We start from the raw sequence: 17,399 nt of genomic DNA on the forward strand, positions 1-17,399 counted from the left end.
ACATTCAAGTCTCTTATTTTAAGAAATGATATAAATTTTACCATACTAGGATGTCTGACATAATATCTAGGAATATAATTCTGCCTTATATCATTATAAATTGGACAAACTAATACAAAATGAAATTCATCTTCAATATCGTTTAAATTACACAGTGTACATTTTCTATCTTGTCTTTGAATATTGTTATGTCTCCCAAGTTCAATGTTTAGATTATGGGAGGATAATCGGAGCTTAGCTAAAATATTTCTATTTTTGAAATTTTCCATTAAAACAATGTAAGTTGAAATTTTAAATGTTTCCTTGATTTTCTTAAACAAATACAAGGATGAATGTGTTTCCATGGTAGCACGCCAACCGGTTATATACATGTCTCGTAATCTGTCTCTGAGCATGGGGACAAATGCACATACATTTACAGACTCAGGAAATTGCCAAACGTCCGCAAACCCGGATGACTGAAGGATAGTTTTAACTCTGTCGACCCAGTTTAGACTTTGTGGGTTAACCCGAAGTTCCCGGTATTGTTCTGTAATAATTGCCATGAGAATACAGTTATCTTGTTTCTCATTGTATAACTTGAGAAAATACTTAATAATACGAATATGTCGCTCAATATATAATGAAAATCTGCCTAGCTCTCCATAAAGTGACAAGGTATTTGTAGAGCGTTTGACATTTAGGACCCACTTGCAAAACTTTCTATGTACTCTTTCAATAACCTCTGTCTGGATATAGCCACATACTTCACAGTTATAGTTCAATACAGACAAAACAAGTGCATCAAACAGATTAAACGTAATATCAATAGGGACGCGGTTATGCTTGAGCAGAGCCTTAAGTGCATTCATAGAGCGCAATGCCTTTCCCGCCAGCGTGGTAGCTGCCTGCATGAAAGATCCACCACTGGAAAATACAATACCGAGGTAGTTAAATGAATTTACTATATCAACAGCCTGATCGTTATAAGTCCACTTATCGGATTTTCCTATACGCCCCCCTTTTCTAAATACCATTATCTTAGTTTTTTCCACATTGACCGTCAAATTCCATTTGCTACAATAAGTACTTAAATTATTCAAGGATTCCTGTAACCCCTCCCTCGTCTCTGACAGAATAGCGGCGTCATCTGCAAACAGCAATAAATATATTGAGATCTCATTGACTGTGAGACCTGCATTTAAGCTTTGTTGTAAATGGAGTTCGATATCATTGAGGAAGAGAGAGAAGCAAATCGGGGAGGTTATTTCCCCCTGGAACAAGCCAATGTTACTTTCAAAGAAATCAGACAAAGACCCCAGGTGTTTTATGCACATTTTCACCTCGTTATACATCGACCGCAACAGGGACAAAAACTTTCCATCTATACCAAGTTTGATGAGCTTATACCAGAGGCGCCCCCTATCAATGCAATCATATGCCTTACGGAAGTCAACAAAACAGCAATACAGTTTTTTCTTCTTTCCTAATTGCCTTTGTATAATTGAGTTGAGTACAAAAACCGGATCAACCGTACTGTACTTGCTTTTGAAACCAAATTGAGCATCAGTCAGAATATCTTGCTCTTTAGCCCACATTTTAAGTCGGTCATTTAGTATACGGTAACTGTAAATAATTTAGCAAAACAGCTTAGGAGCGTGATACCGCGGTAATTATTAGGATCAGATGTATCTCCCTTTTTATATATAGGAATTATGGCTCCTGTTGCCCATGATCTGGGAAATGATTGGGTATTAACTATATGATTAAAAAATAATCCTAGAGGTTTAATTATAGTAGGTATTGATGCCGTAAAATACTCATAGAGTATATTATCAAGAGAACAGGCTTTATTGCTGCCTAATTTCTTAACAGCATTTATAATTTCCTCGTCACTTATAGGTTTATCTAAATTATCAAACGTAGGGCCATTATAGGGTTTAGTATCGAAATCTTCGACATATTCCCTACTTTCGTCGTCTACTTGAACCTCTATATTTGATATTAAATTATTTGATATATTGTCCCCGGAATTACTACTTGTCTTCCTCTTAAATATCTTCCAAAATTCTCTAGGCGACTTTTTACGCATATCATTCATTTTTCTGCATCGCTCTTTATTAAAATTATTTAATCCGTAGGAATTGATCGTCCAGTCACAAGATAAGGGTCGTGCAATCAAAGCTGTTAATGACTAATCGTATTTTTGATGAATATGCATGGAGAAATTATTGCTATATAAACGATAAATACAAAAAAAAAAAAAAATGTACCGCCCGGTTAGCTCAATCTGTAGAGCGTCTGACAACCCAGGTTCGATTCCCGGGCGGACCAGGTCACTTCTGTTGTCTTTGGCGAATATCCCGTCAACCGATGGGAGTAAAACTCCCCCTTTGGCTTTAAAAATTCTGTTTAAGTCACGCTAAGGGATGTGACGGGGTCAAGTCATAATGCAGCCATTATAGGGCGCGGGCAGACCTTCATAAACTCAACAACAAATTTGTTTAACTTTTCTTTTTTTCAATGAAATATTTTTTCATATTTTTCATACGATATGTTAACATGTTTAGTTTATTGAAAAATAAAAAAAGTACGCGCATGTAAATAAAGAAAAATCAGATCGTCTTTTTGTCTTCTTATCTGTTCCGCAATTATATCCTTCATTACAAAACACCGCAGAAATTGTAGGTATTGCATTAAATCAAACAATGTAATGAAATAAAATTACAATCGACTATCAAATAATCAAAGCGTCATTTAACATGAGACCTGCTGATAAAAAACAAACTCGAAAGCACGTGGCAGTAACCAAGCAACCAGCTCGGTCGAAGTGACTTTCAAATTCGCGAGGTGTTTATGTGGTATTCATCATGAGTTTTATAACGTAAAATGGGATGTTTAGCTTTGATTATAACATTATAAGTTATTAAGACTGAGAAAGAATGAATGAAAACGTGAAATTGCCATATGACGAATTATAAATTAAGTGGACAATTATGTCAAATAACAGAAGGTGGGTGACATATAATAGGAAATTTACTTATTATGAAAAAAAAATGATACGAGTATCTGGATAGTATTCGAATACTTGATACGAATATCCGGATACCGATTTGGTATCCGGTTTCCATCCCTAGTATATATTAGACTATAATTTTCAAATCATAAGATAATATAGCCTCTGGTCTAACCTGTAACACATCGGATACATCTAAGCCCGTCTGCTGGAGCTCGTGCTACAGAAATACCCGGATGTTCGTGTTGGAAGCGGACGCCAACGGCGTTTTCACAGGTTTCAGACCAAAAACCTAGAGGAGGATGGGGTTATTTTTTTATATTGTTAAGCATATTGAACCAGGAAGGCAAGTTGAAATATTTAACACTATGCTTAGTGCCGTTGTCAGTAACATTGCAGAATGATGGCAAATACTGTTAATTTCCATGTTTTATGACAAAACGTAAAAAAAACAACCTTGAAAGTGATAAATCAAGGCATAAATCTCATGTTATGTATAATTTCAATCACTAAAGTAGTGGTTGTAGTAGCAACTGTTTAGCTTGCCGTGCATTAAGTAGCCTGCGTATATTGAATTATCGCTATTCGTTATCCCCACGCTACTTGAAAGGTCAATGTTTTTTTTGATTTAGTGGTTCCGCTTTTTTATGAGAATTTAGCCACCTTAAAGACGAAATTTATAGTGGATATTTTCCTCAGAAATTAGAAATATGGAAATGTGTTTCTTCATTTCCACAACCTCGTCAACTTTATACATGACCTATTGGTTATCTTAATTGATTAGTTCAAATTAAGTAGTCAAGTAACCGTTTGCACTGACTGCGACCATAAAGTTAAATGCAAACATACAATGTTAAAGTGGTCATCTCAATCCATTGTGATTTATTTTAACCTACAATTATCATGTATGGTTTAAAGAATAATTTTAGACTTCTAATCTATGTGTTTATCATTTAGTAGCTGATTAATTGAACAAATACAGGCATTCATGCAATCATGTTTTGGATTCATTTTAAACATGATTTATTTCACGAACATCCATTAAATAAACACATAAATTATTTTCTAGAACTGGACATGCAAACATTACTCTATACAAACAGTTGAAACCTACTAGTGTCATTTAGTGGACATGGATTAAATAATAGCATACAAGTTTGTCAAAACCAAGCTTCTAATTTAAGTAATTTTCAATACACTAACATTGTTATACTATATTTACACTACTTTACTTATACAGTCACAAATTGTAACAAGATCTGTCATAAGACAGCGCGCTCGACTACGCCGCTTTGACTTAGAAGAGAATACAATAATGATGTAATATGTGCCTGTCAAAAGCAATAAAACAATCAAATTAAAAAGTGAACAAGAATCGCGATATGACAAAATCAGGTTTTGAATGATTTGCAGAAGAGATTTAGTTTCAACTGCTTTCTTCTATTTTTTGTAACAGTGACATTGATCCTAAGGGCCACAAACACAATACCATGGAATTCCTCCATAAACTCTTCCTACATATCAAGTTTGGTCACAGTATGTCAACCATAACTGAAACAGTAGTTTAATTTTAGTAAGAGTGACCTTGGCCCTAGGAGGCCAAAAGGCAATCCATGAAAGCTCTGCATAAACTTGCCCTATATACTAAGTTTGGTCACACTATGTCAATCCTTACTTGAGTTATTCAGTACTAACCATATTTCTATTTTTAGCAACAGTGACCTTGACCTAGACCATAACTCTCGGGGCCCAAAACACAACTCTTACTATATACCAAGTTTGGTCACAATATGTAGACCCTTACTTAAGTTATTCAATATCAACCCTTTTTCTATTAAAAGTAACCTTGACCTTGATCATAGGGGCCTCAAATGCATTCCCATTAAAGGTCTCCATAAACTCTTCGTACATACCAAGTTTGGTCTCTTTATGTCAAACCTAGCTAAAATTATACGATACATAAGGTGACTTTGACGCTGACCTCCCACCAGCCCGCCCGAAAAATGACGCAAGTCCTTCAAATAACTTGTTTTCCCTTTATGAAAATGTGGTTAAGAATATAAAAATGTGCCTTTCAAAAGAAATTAAAAAAAATATTATAAAAAAATCATTCAATGGCCATAATTTGTATTTAGGGTTAAAATGGAGTTATGTTCCTTGTTGTAAGATGGTCGTCAATAATTCTGCGAAGTATTAAGTGCATTGAAGGAAGGGTATTGAAGTTTTTTAAAATCTCAACTTGCCCTATAACTTTAACCTGCAATAAAACTTTAACCAAAGTCAATCAGGGGCCATAACTTGTATTAAGGATAATATAGAGTTATGTAACCTCATTGTGTGATGGTCCTGAACAATTGTATGAAGTATTAAGTCAATTGAATGAAGGGTATTCACATTGTGTGAAGTATTAAGTCAATTGAATGAAGGGTATAGAAGTTATTAATAAATTTCCCAAACTGCCCTAAAACTTTAACCTAAGTTCCATAGTCAATCAGGGGCCATAATTTGTATAAAAGATTAAATGGATTTCTCTTACCCATTATGTGATGGCCCTGAACATCTGTGTGAAGTATTAAGTCAATTGAATAAAGGGTATTGCACTTATAAGTGAAAATCCCAACTTGCCCTAAAACTTTAACCTGCCCAAAAACTTTAACAGAAGTCAATCAGGGGCCATAACTTGTATAAAGGATAATATGGAGTTATGTAACCTCATTGTGTGATGGTCCTGAACTACTGTGTGGAGTATTAAGTCAATTGAACGAAGGGTATAGAAGTTATTAACAAGAGATGTTTGTCAAACATAACGCCCCCACCTGAGCTCCATGTTGTCAGGATTACATATGGACATACTGGTCAGGCCCAACCTTCAAGTCAAGTATGAGGGCCATGGGTTCAGGCATTGTCGACTTATCATTCGGACAACCATTTGCCATTCAAGGTCACTGTGACCTTGACCTTTGGTCTGATGATCCCCAAGAACAATAGGGGTCATCTACTGGTCAGGCCCAACTTCCTTATCAAGTTTTATGACCATAGGTCTAGGCATTATTGAGTTATCACTCGGACAAGCTTAAAAAATATTTTTCTTTTTGGAACCATTTCCGATGGCCCGTTTATTGGTTAAAATAATAATATATATATATACATTGAAACACAAAGGTTATGGATATCAAATCGGAGTACATTTAAGACAGTAAGTATCAAAACTGTTTGTGTTTGTGTCTTGAAATAAAACATACTGTCGTTTATATTATTTAACAATATATTGCTATTTAAATCGATTGATTAAGGAAATTTTTAAGGTATCAAAATAAGGCAAAACCAAAGAAACAAAAAAACAACAACAAAAAAACACAATACCAACAAAACAAATACTCATTTTAGAAGGAAATCTATATCAACATAGAAGTCCTTAATGAGTATGATATCTACTGATATTATGGGAGTTCTCACGATGTCTACTTACAAAAGCGAAATAGTAGAAACAATCGAAAAGAAAAAAAAAACAAAAAACAGAAGATAATTAAAAAATATTTTCCATTAAAAGTCACTATGACCTTGACCTTTGACCTGATGAGCCCCGAAATCAATAGGTGTCATCTACTGGTTTGGTCTACTACCGGACCGACCGACCGACCGTCCGACCGACCGACCGATCGACCGACATGTGCTAAGCAATATACCCCTCTTCTTCGAAGGGGGGCATAATAAATATCCCAACTTGCCCTAAAACTTTAACCTTAGTTCCACAGTCAATCAGGGGCCATAATTTGTATAAAGGATAATATGGAGTGATATAACCTCATTATGTGATGGCACTGAACAACTGTGTGAAGTATTAAGTCAATTGAATGAAGGGTATAGGACTTATAAGTGAAAATCCCAACTTGGCCTAAAACTTTAACCGGACGCCGATGCCGACACCGCCGCTGGGGCGAGTAGTATAGCCCTCCTTATTCTTCGAATATTCGAGCTAACAAGCATTATAATTATAATGCTTATTTTTGAAAAATCTTTCAAAAGCCGAGTATTATAGTGCATAGTTTTTTAGAACATTTTCAATACAACAATAAATCAACTTTATTATATTTGGGTTCTTATAGTAATTTCTTTCTATATATTCTTGTCTTATATTATCATACGAAGGACACACACAACGAAAAGATATTCTGTCTCTCTATGACATCTTTACAATGAGGACAGACCCTTAAATGTTTTTCAACATTTGTATAACGACCATGTTAAATCGCAAATGTATGAGCTGAAGCTCGTACAACGAGCATACACGTTCCGAAACATCTTTTCTCAGAAATAAAATACGCTTCAGTCATAAATATAGACTAAAAGCCTTTAAAAGGTTGCAATGTGGTACTTCTTATATAATTGCTACGCTATGATTGAACATATTGATCTTTAAGTCATTGTTAGTATGTTGACATTAATCATTTTTATTATTAATACCTTGAGCTTCCCAAACAAAACCCAAATTATTTAGTTTAAACAATGATAATTATTCGGATATATCAATAACAATATGTGCATAATTTAAGCATAAACATCAATTAGTTGGAAGGGTAGCACCTGACGAAAGATGATATGTATTAACACAATTTTATCAAATTGAAAATGGTATTACAGAAATAACGTAACATTTCAATATGGTTGTTAATAATCTGGCTTATTGTAATAATTAAATGCAAAAGAAAGAGTATTAAAGTTAATAACAGAGGGCGAAACGCTTACACTGACAAAAGCAATACAAATTCGACAAACATCGAAGTTGCACAAACACAACTCAAATCAATGGACAGTCAATAAATGCTGTATATCCTAGATTACAAGGGGCAACCGCAGGCACGGGTACGTTCGCATCGAGACGATGGACAGGAAGCACAAAACCCAGGTTAACCAAAAAGGGACCACATCCAAAAAAGGACCCTCGAGATACACAGGCGACAGATGTGCAATATGCAAAGGACAGAGCTTGTAAAGGGACGCTAATCACCAAGGTATCTCCGGAACCAGAAATGCTAGTCGGTCGGTACTGGTCTTTTAATTTAGGTCTCTCAATTCCCTACGTTACGCGACCGTCGGCGCATCTCTGACGTCATTGCGTTACTGTTTCAATTCGCCTACAATGCTCTATTATACGCTAAAATGCCGCCAAAAATGCCTTAAAATGGGGTAGGCAATGTCGAAGATATCTCAGCATCCCTGCACGTGCCGAGGCTGGAACCAGTTTTGCAATTAAGGGGACCCTATAACCTACAAGATGCTCTGGTCGGGTTTGCCCGGGACGTTATTTAGTCACCAGTTTCTAAGGCGTCAAAGTATCCCCAAATTCGCGACTTTTCGTACTTTTTGACACGCTCCGACAGAGCTTGTAAAGGGACGCTAACACCAAGATATCTCCGAAACCAGAAATGCTAGGAGGTCGGTACTGTTCATTTAATTTTGGTCTCTCAATTCCCTACGTTACGCGACCGTCGGCGCATCTCTGACGTCATTGCGTCACTGTTTCAGTTCGCCTACAACGCTCTATTATACGCTAAAATGCCGCCAAAAATGCCTTAAAATGGGGTAGGCAATGTCGAAGATATCTCAGCATCCCTGCACGTGCCGAGGCTGGGACCAGTTTTGCCATTCAGGGGACCCTATACCCTACAAGATGCACCCGTCGGCGTGCCCGGGACATTATTTGGTCAACGGTTTCTAACGCGTCAACTTATCCCCAAATTCGCGATTTTTCGTACTTTTGAACGCGCTCCGACAGAGCTTGTTAAGGGACGCTAATCTCGAAGATAATTCCGGAACCAAAAATGTTAGGAGGTCGGGTCTTGTTCAACTTACAGCCTGTTTCAAATGAACATCAACACATTGTTCAACTTAGAGCCTGCTTCAAATGAACATCAACACATGGTTCAACTTACGGCCTGTTTCAAATGAACATCAACACATGGTTCAACTTACGGCCTGTTTCAAATGAACATCAACACATGGTTCAACTTACGGCCTGTTTCAAATGAACATCAACACATGGTTCAACTTACGGCCTGTTTCAAATGAACATCAACACATGGTTCAACTTACGGCCTGTTTCAAATGAACATCAACACATGGTTCAACTTACGGCCTGTTTCAAATGAACATTAACACATGGTTCAACTTACGGCCTGTTTTAAAGGAACATCAACACATGGTTCAACTTACAGCCTGTTTCAAATGAACATCAACACATGATTCAACTTACGGCCTGTTTTAAAGAAACATCAACACATGGTTCAACTTACGGCCTGTTTTAAAGGAACGTCAAAAGGTGGTTCAACAAACCGCCTGTTTTAAATGAACGTAAACACATGGTTTTCAAAGGTCACAAATGCTATTACATTTATTTGACAATAACAGTATAAATTAATAAAATCGAGAGTCTTCCCATTATAATCCCATTAGAATCGTAGTTTTTTAAAAGTTGTCTAATATTTTTTATAATCAATTGAGGTTCTTTGTTAGTTCATGTAATTATTCAGAAATAAGAAAGGCTTCACCATCGAATCAAATTGACAAGAATATTTAGTATGGGAAAATTGTTCAGTATTCTTCCGGTAATATTTTTTAGCATAAATTGATTGACGGAAATTAGCAGCATTTTATGAAATTCCTCGATTCATGCGTGAATACAAACCCAATTTACCTATAATAATGTTTTATTCACTAGAGTTTCGTAATACTTTCCTTTTCGGTGTTTTCACAGTTTGCAAAATTCTTAATTGGCATTCAATGGCTTCCCCTATCTGTATTTATGATCAGGGTACATCTTCTTTTATTACCTTTATTCCCAATTAAATCGATAAGTGACATGGGTATATGCACTAATTGGCATGTCGTACCAGACGGAAATCACGGGCCAGCGCGTGGATATTATGCAGACGATCGCATCTTCGATTTTTTTTTCAAAAATGAAAATCCACGAATTCAAGTACCCACGAAATTGTTTTTTTTTTCGGCAAACCACGAAATTTCATGCCCACGAACATTAATGATTTCACAGTATCACAATTTTTGTATGGTCGCAGTTGATTCTAATTACTGTTATGTTTCAGTTTCTTGTGATTAATGACCATTCTGTTTGTTTTAAATACGTGTAACTCAATGGCGGTGTAAGTGCATTTTACACCATCATCTACAAAAAGTACATATACAATATCGGCGAATATATACCTAACAGTATAGTCCCTTTGTTATCAGGAATGCCTAAAAGAGGGAGACAAATAATGCATGTACACATTAACAAACAACGTACTGGTGACGCCCCTTGCCTTGTACCAACGATACAAGTAATGAGTTTGGTTACGTAATCGTCGGTATGTCGTCGAAGTTCTATCAATCCATCAAACGCTTTTAAAGGTATACGTTTACACTATTTCATATTTGTACGATACTTTGCCATTTTCGTCTATCCAGTACGAAAACCCGCTGATGCCTCATCTATTTTATCAAAAAGCATAATGTTGAAATGACATATGCCCTTAGATTTTGACAAGTGTTTTTTGCGCGTGATAAATAATAGTATCTATATTTCCGGACAACTACACGTATTCACATTTTAATTAGATAATGGCCGCAATATTTATGTTTTTAATATTTCTCTCACCTTTTAAGTGTTGTTATGTTCAGTTGCAGATTCGTTGTTCCCGTGAGATTTCTAACTCTTTAAATACAATTATGCCTTCATAAATTTCGTCGTTTGTAATTTATAATTTTAATGAGCTACCGTATTTACCATTTATGATAAACGTTAACAGTCCAATATGAGTGATTATCGTTGAAAAATAAACCTCTAAAATAGTTCCGCCATGTCCACGTTTCTTCGCTAGGGATTTGTTTAAATAATAACGCTGACAATTTCCAAAATGATTCATAAACCATCCTTATTTGTATGCTGCTCTATGTTCTTTTCAATAAAGCAAGTATTTAATCAGTATTTTATATGCATTTTTTCATGATATATTTTGACTTAATATAATTGTCTGAATTAAGCATACCAATTTGATTTGCAACACTGTGCTGATGTACATCGTTTAACAATATGAATGTCCAGCAAGTTTGTTAATGATCTTACTCATAGCACACTGCGATGTTAAAAAAATCTTACATCGAAAAAAATATATCAAGTCAATACTACCAGCATCATTAAATGATAAGTTTGAAAAACTCCTACCCCCCCGTTTTTGTATTTGTCTTCCGATCCAAATTATCCGTATCGTTGACGTCATCTTCATGTCGGCCGTTCAATGTTGTGATCATATGATATGCACTCACGTTTTTCGCCATCATGGGTGCTCCCATTGTCAAATTGAATTGAAAACAAAATATCGATTCTGATTTATGGGACAGATTCAAGTCTGAATCTGAATTTAAATAGTCCAGACTCATAACTCAAACTGCATAGCTTGCTAAATATATATCTATTCATATTCTATAAATATTAATATATTTTTGTAAAATAATAGGAAGAAAGACGATTTGTTGCAAATTATTTTCTGAGTCTGAGTATAAAATCAGATTTTGAGACTGTTGATGCGCCCTTTTCATGTCTGCGTGTTCTGCATTTCGATGCCCAAGCTATTGTTAAATAAACTACCTGCATTTTGCACACCGTACCTCTTAACTATATGCGGAATCCCATAGAAACGCAGTTCGTTCTTTCGATAATGTCCCGTTGGAGGCTATTATATTTTCAGCTAGTTTTCAGTTTCAGTAAAGGTAAAACGCATTCAGATTGAAGCGCCACAACTTTGAGAGATTTAAGGATTAACACAGCAGAGCAAAGGAGAAAATGACCAATAATGCAAACACTCCTTCATTGAAGTTGATCGCGTGCCCTACTGCATTCATACAATATACACATCATAAAAGCAAATGCGATCAATACCTATATTTACAATTCAAAATAATCACCCATAACAATAAAAATAGCAGCAGTTGAGTTAAAGAAATATAACCGATTATAATCGTTTTATAAACAAATAACTGATATTTGTAACGTCGCTAATCAATGGCTAAATTATGTCGTGCTATTCCAATCGCACTTTTGATATAAAATAACACCTTGCGTGACATGCCCTATGAAGGTTAAATCTTATTTATAAAATGACTAGGCAAATGTAAATTTAATGAAAAAAATAAATAATTACGAAAATATGCATCACACCCTGGACCGAATGTCCATAATACCCGTATGTAGGGGACTATGTTAAGACTTATACTTGTTGTTGTCCGGTTAGCGCAGTGATTAGCGCACTCGCTTCTCACCAAGGCGACCATGGGTTCGATTACCAGCCTGGGCGCATGTGAGTTTGGTTGGTGGTCACCAACCCGGAAGAGTGGATTTTCTCTGGGTTCTCCGGTCTTCTCCCACAACACAAGAACACACTCTCGCGCAACAGCGTGCCAACGAGAATGACTTAGCATAAGTTAATAAAACTTTCTTAATAATCGTTGTCAAATAAATAAAGTTTAAACTAACTTATACGTTACTTACGATATAAATGTTTCCTGTTGTATTCAATAGAAATACGTCATTCTCAAATATATCATATCAATATAGAAGGAATAACAATGCTGAAAATGTGTTCCTATTGTTTGAAATATGACCAGATTTAGCTTCTGAACGGTCTGTCACGTGCGATAGTTTGTTGGTACATGTATATAAACGTGTATTTATAAGCATCTATGTAATGCAGTTTTGGTCACTTAAATGTACGATAATGTCCTTCAAATGAATCTATTAATGTTACATATCTTGCTACATGTATACGGATAACGCATTTGATTCACAATTTCAAGTAAGTCGATTGAATAATTAAATGATAAGTTTTTATAGAGAACAGAAATCACAAGTTTATTTCCACACATAACATCACACATATATACATCAATGAAGTAGACTATGATTTCTCCCACCTCAGATAAGTAGATCCATTAATTTAACCATGCTAGAAATTCTTATCTTGCCCACGGGCGGAGATAAAATGCCCGTAAGGAACTCCTTTTAATGGGGACCACATTGTAATTACCTCCCTTGTTGAAGAATGTCGTCTGTAGCGCATCATGGAAATCTTGTCTGGTGGCAATATTTAGAACGCGAGTTAATTATTTATCGCTTCAAATGTCACCAGAAAACAGTTTCCCCGCACCTTTCAGGAAATAATGCTTCACTCTTCTTAGAACTATTTAAAGACCGATCAGACCATTTACATACTCTGAATCACTGCGCGAATATCCATGACAACCACGAATTATTGCATATCCGTACGCAAATATTTTCACTAAGCACAGAAGAGTTCCGGCAAAAAAATACATTTTTACTTAATTTTGTTTAACTGAGGTGGGAGAAAAAGCATCTACCATAGCCGCTCGTGTAAGATAGGTTCATCCCGACCCTCGCGCAGGGTGTTTTGCGGAAACTCGGTAAACCTCGTTTCCGCAAAACACCCTACGCTCGGGTCGGAATGAACCTATCTTACACTCTCGGCCATGGAAGATACTTATAAGTCCATGATCATTTCAATTATTTAACACTTGCTTGGCGGTTTATATATGTATTTTAACTAGTTGAGATATTTAACAGTAACAAAAATAGTAGCAAATGTTAATCAAATGAATTATTACGAACAAATCCTTATTACAACTATATAACGGCTAGTACTAAAACCTATAATAGTCATGTATCATGTAAAGTAATGAAATTCTTTCTCTGAGCAAAAGCTTTATACACGAAAATAGAAAGATTCTTTAACAAGTCATTGTAATCTGTATTCAGCAATTCTATGGTTTTAAACATATTTGTATTAGTACGAGTATATTCAGGTTGACCATAATTGTGTTAACCTACATTTATTTGCAAAAAAACAACAACAAACAACTTGTTTAGGTTTTATTACCTTAAATTCAAATGATCTTAAATGATTCAGTTTATAACATTTGTGTTATGGTTGCCTGTTAAGAACTAGGGACTTGTCAACGCCCTTCAATAACGAATGTAAAGATGAAAAATGCTAGGCACGTCCGTGACATCGTGCAAAACGAAACGCTGGACAAGATGATAACAAAGTCCACAACATAAATTATAAGTCCTCAATGACTATATACAAACACAACCTGCAAACAGTTAAATAAAGAAGGGGCAACAGTGCCAGCTCTTAATAGCTCCATTAAGACTGAAAACAATACACATTCGAAAGACCTAACAAGAGGATCAATTTAACACCCCTTAACCATAGTGTCTGCCTAGGTATTGGTAGATTTGTGAATTCATCTTCTTATAGTTTTTCCCTTTTTGTTGTTCAGATAACTAATAATTAAAAGTTTAAATACATTTATTTTGTTAATAAATAAAAAAAAACACTCTAGAAACTAGCTGTTTAAACTTCAATCCTATTAAATCTGAAAAGCTGAATGGATAAGTGTTATAGTTTAGCTGTTTTTAAAGTAATATAGGTCTTTGCCCTTAAGAAACATTGTATGCAACAAAGATAAATTATGTTTAGAACCATTAGTTCTTATTATCTTTTGTAAGTTTAAGTTTTAGCAGATGCAGGTTGCCAATGAGAATGGTCCCAGACGTTTTGTAATATTATCATTTGTTGTGTTAAAGCTGCACTCTTACAGATTGAACGTTTTGACAACTTTTTTGTTGTCTTGGAACCAGCCAATTTTTGCGAAATTCCATGGAAACCAGTTATATTAGACTGCTGACAAAAATAAATCGCAGATTTTTATATTCAAGTTCAAAAATTGATGTTTTATGCATTTTTCTTAAACCATTAAGCCATGAAACATTTATTTTCGAACGGAAATATGAAAATCTGCGATCTGATCTTTTGTCAGCCATCTTTAATCATTGGTTTGCAGGTATTTATGCAAAAATTTGCGCTTTCCGAAGACAAAAAAAGTTGTAAAAACGGAAAATCCGTGAGAGTGCAGATTTAAAGTAGCAATCAAATCTGGGAACTTTCCAATATCACAATTGTCTAGGGTTTTGTGAGATGCCTTCACACAAAGTTATTGTTCACGCAATCAAATGATTCATTTATACAAGCTGCAAAATACAGTTAAAAAAGTTTAAAGCAACTGTGCACCAGATGACCAATTTGCAAGAAAAAAAGAAAATTGTCGAAAACTGACATAAACTTGGTATTTATGTGTACAGTACACTAACTCACTGAAGTACCGCATAGTTTACAATTTATTTAAGTTTAGCAGTTATTTCGTATTTTTCCATTAAAAAAGTTTACTGGGTATGTCTCCCTAGTAGAATTTATTCCTTATGCGTGATTGGCTAGTCGATGTTATCACGTGATATAACCAAGTTTGGTATATAGCTTAAATATACCACTCGTTTAGAGTAATCCTTCGTAGCTCTGTGGATACAGCGCTCGCCTGCAATTTTGGCGACACGGGATCGAACCCGGTTTCCTACACATTTTTTTTTTAAATTTTGTTACTTTTTTACAATTATGACATCAAAGCGTATCACATTCTATAAAAGAATTGTCCTGAGATTCAGTACAGAATTATTATTTTTTTGGTGCCAATCTGGTGTACAGTCCCTTTAAGTCTTGTACATGCTTACGAGAAACATAAGCTTAAGTTTATTTTACGTAATGAACAACAAACATACATAAGCAAATCAAAACAAAAAGTTGGTGACCTAGTAATAAAAGCGTAAAGTTTTGAAATAGCTACTATATTAGTACAATTATTTATAAAAGCCGTTTCTTAATTTATTCATGGATTATCCATGTTATTCTATGATCATAAAATTACAAAAAAAGTGTGATGGATTATAGCACAGTATAGAGTTATAACATCAACATGTTTTCCCGGCTGTACGGGCGCACGTTCCTCTAGTTAACTTCACATTGTATAATGGTTCTTTCAAGAGTATGGCACAGTAATGCGTAGTTGGTACAAATGTTATAATTAATTCAGCTAGCTAGATAAAATCTTTTGAAAGTATTACTAAGAGTAGGTACTAAATTTATCATGAAACTTAAATACTACTAGATCTTGCTGACATTATCAGAGACCGTTTATGAATGTGAATGGTCCCAGGCAGCTGCATAGATGTAGAGTGGACTTTTTGTTCGTGGATTGCTGGGTTTGTGTTTTGCTAAGTGTTCATCAAATTTCTTCGATCCTTTTCTGAGAGCAGTTTCAAGCATACTGTAATCCTCAGTCCACCTTAGATTGCGTACATCAGTTGTAATGTGCCATTTATCTATTTCGTCAAAATTAAGACTGCCTAAAGGAATAATCTCAGCTGGATCCCCAAGGCGCTTAATATCCTCCTCCAGAGAGTGTACAACGTTCAGTTGATTTGGGTGAAATCCCTTTGTTCCAGGTGGGTGGATACTTATATATGTTCCTGTAGGCGTTTGAAGAGAGACATGGCAGTCCGAATGCAGCCAGTAATACAAGAGACAGTATTTCTCAAGTTGTTTTATTCTGAAACACAGAACTTCAAATACAACAAAGAACTGCGACGGAAATTATAGCTTATAGACCATGATTACAACCCCTTTACACGGATTCATAATTCATTTTCATATACAATGTGGAAAATAAAGCTTACTGATGTTTTATTTAATTTTATATTATTAAAACACTTCAACCTGAGAGGATTACCATGACATTTTATAGTTAGACATCGAACTATTGCAAGTCATATCAATAAGTCACAAATATAGGTTGACATAAGGGGATCATTTTATGGGTAATTTGGTGGTAGTGGTAGTGGTAGTAGTAGTAGTAGTAGTAGTAGTAGTAGTAGTAGTAGTAGTAGTAGTAGTAGTAGTAGTAGTAGTAGTAGTAGTAGTAGTAGTAGTAGTAGTAGTAGTTGTTACTTGTAGTGGTAATGGAAGTGGTAATGATAGTGACAGTGGGAATTGCAGTTATAACAACATCATCATCAACAGCAGTAGCAGCAGTTTTAGTTATTCCAGCTGCTGATGTAAAAGTAACAGTAGCTGTAACAGCAGTAGCAGTAGTTGTAGCTGTAGTTGGTGTAGCAGTTGGAGTACAAATAGTGTGTATTACCAGCAGGTGAGTTAATACGTTTGAACCATATTTATATTATATAAATACTAAAACATATACAAATGATAATTATAAACTTTGAATGATATAAGAAAACAAACCAACACACATAGATTAGATACTTTATCAATCAAATTTATTTATTGTTTTGGAATAGAAATGATATTACTTTTAATGCAGCAGAGGTTATTGAAAGCTTGAATGTAATTGATGACGTAACACCGACGTTACAACGGCTTACGAACATGTTTATTCAATATGTTCAAACATATTTTGTTTTAATATATAAATGTAAACATTT

At 35.1% G+C, this 17,399-nt stretch overlaps 1 protein-coding gene across 7 annotated transcripts in view; it reads right to left on the bottom strand.

Annotated features, from left to right (window-relative positions):
- Positions 1 to 13,920: 13,920 nt before the first annotated feature.
- The window catches only part of LOC128217249 (girdin-like), a 44,618-nt gene continuing 41,139 nt past the window's right edge, over positions 13,921 to 17,399 (bottom strand). For all 7 annotated transcript variants that reach the window (XM_052924304.1, XM_052924287.1, XM_052924269.1 and 4 more), the window contains one exon: positions 13,921 to 16,507. In XM_052924304.1, coding sequence (XP_052780264.1) covers positions 16,093 to 16,507 — 415 coding nt within the window. In that variant the 3' untranslated portion in view covers positions 13,921 to 16,092. The remainder of the gene's footprint in view (positions 16,508 to 17,399) is intronic.

Source organism: Mya arenaria, chromosome 2 (assembly GCF_026914265.1).
Source record: "Mya arenaria isolate MELC-2E11 chromosome 2, ASM2691426v1".
Lineage (NCBI taxonomy): Eukaryota > Metazoa > Mollusca > Bivalvia > Myida > Myidae > Mya > Mya arenaria.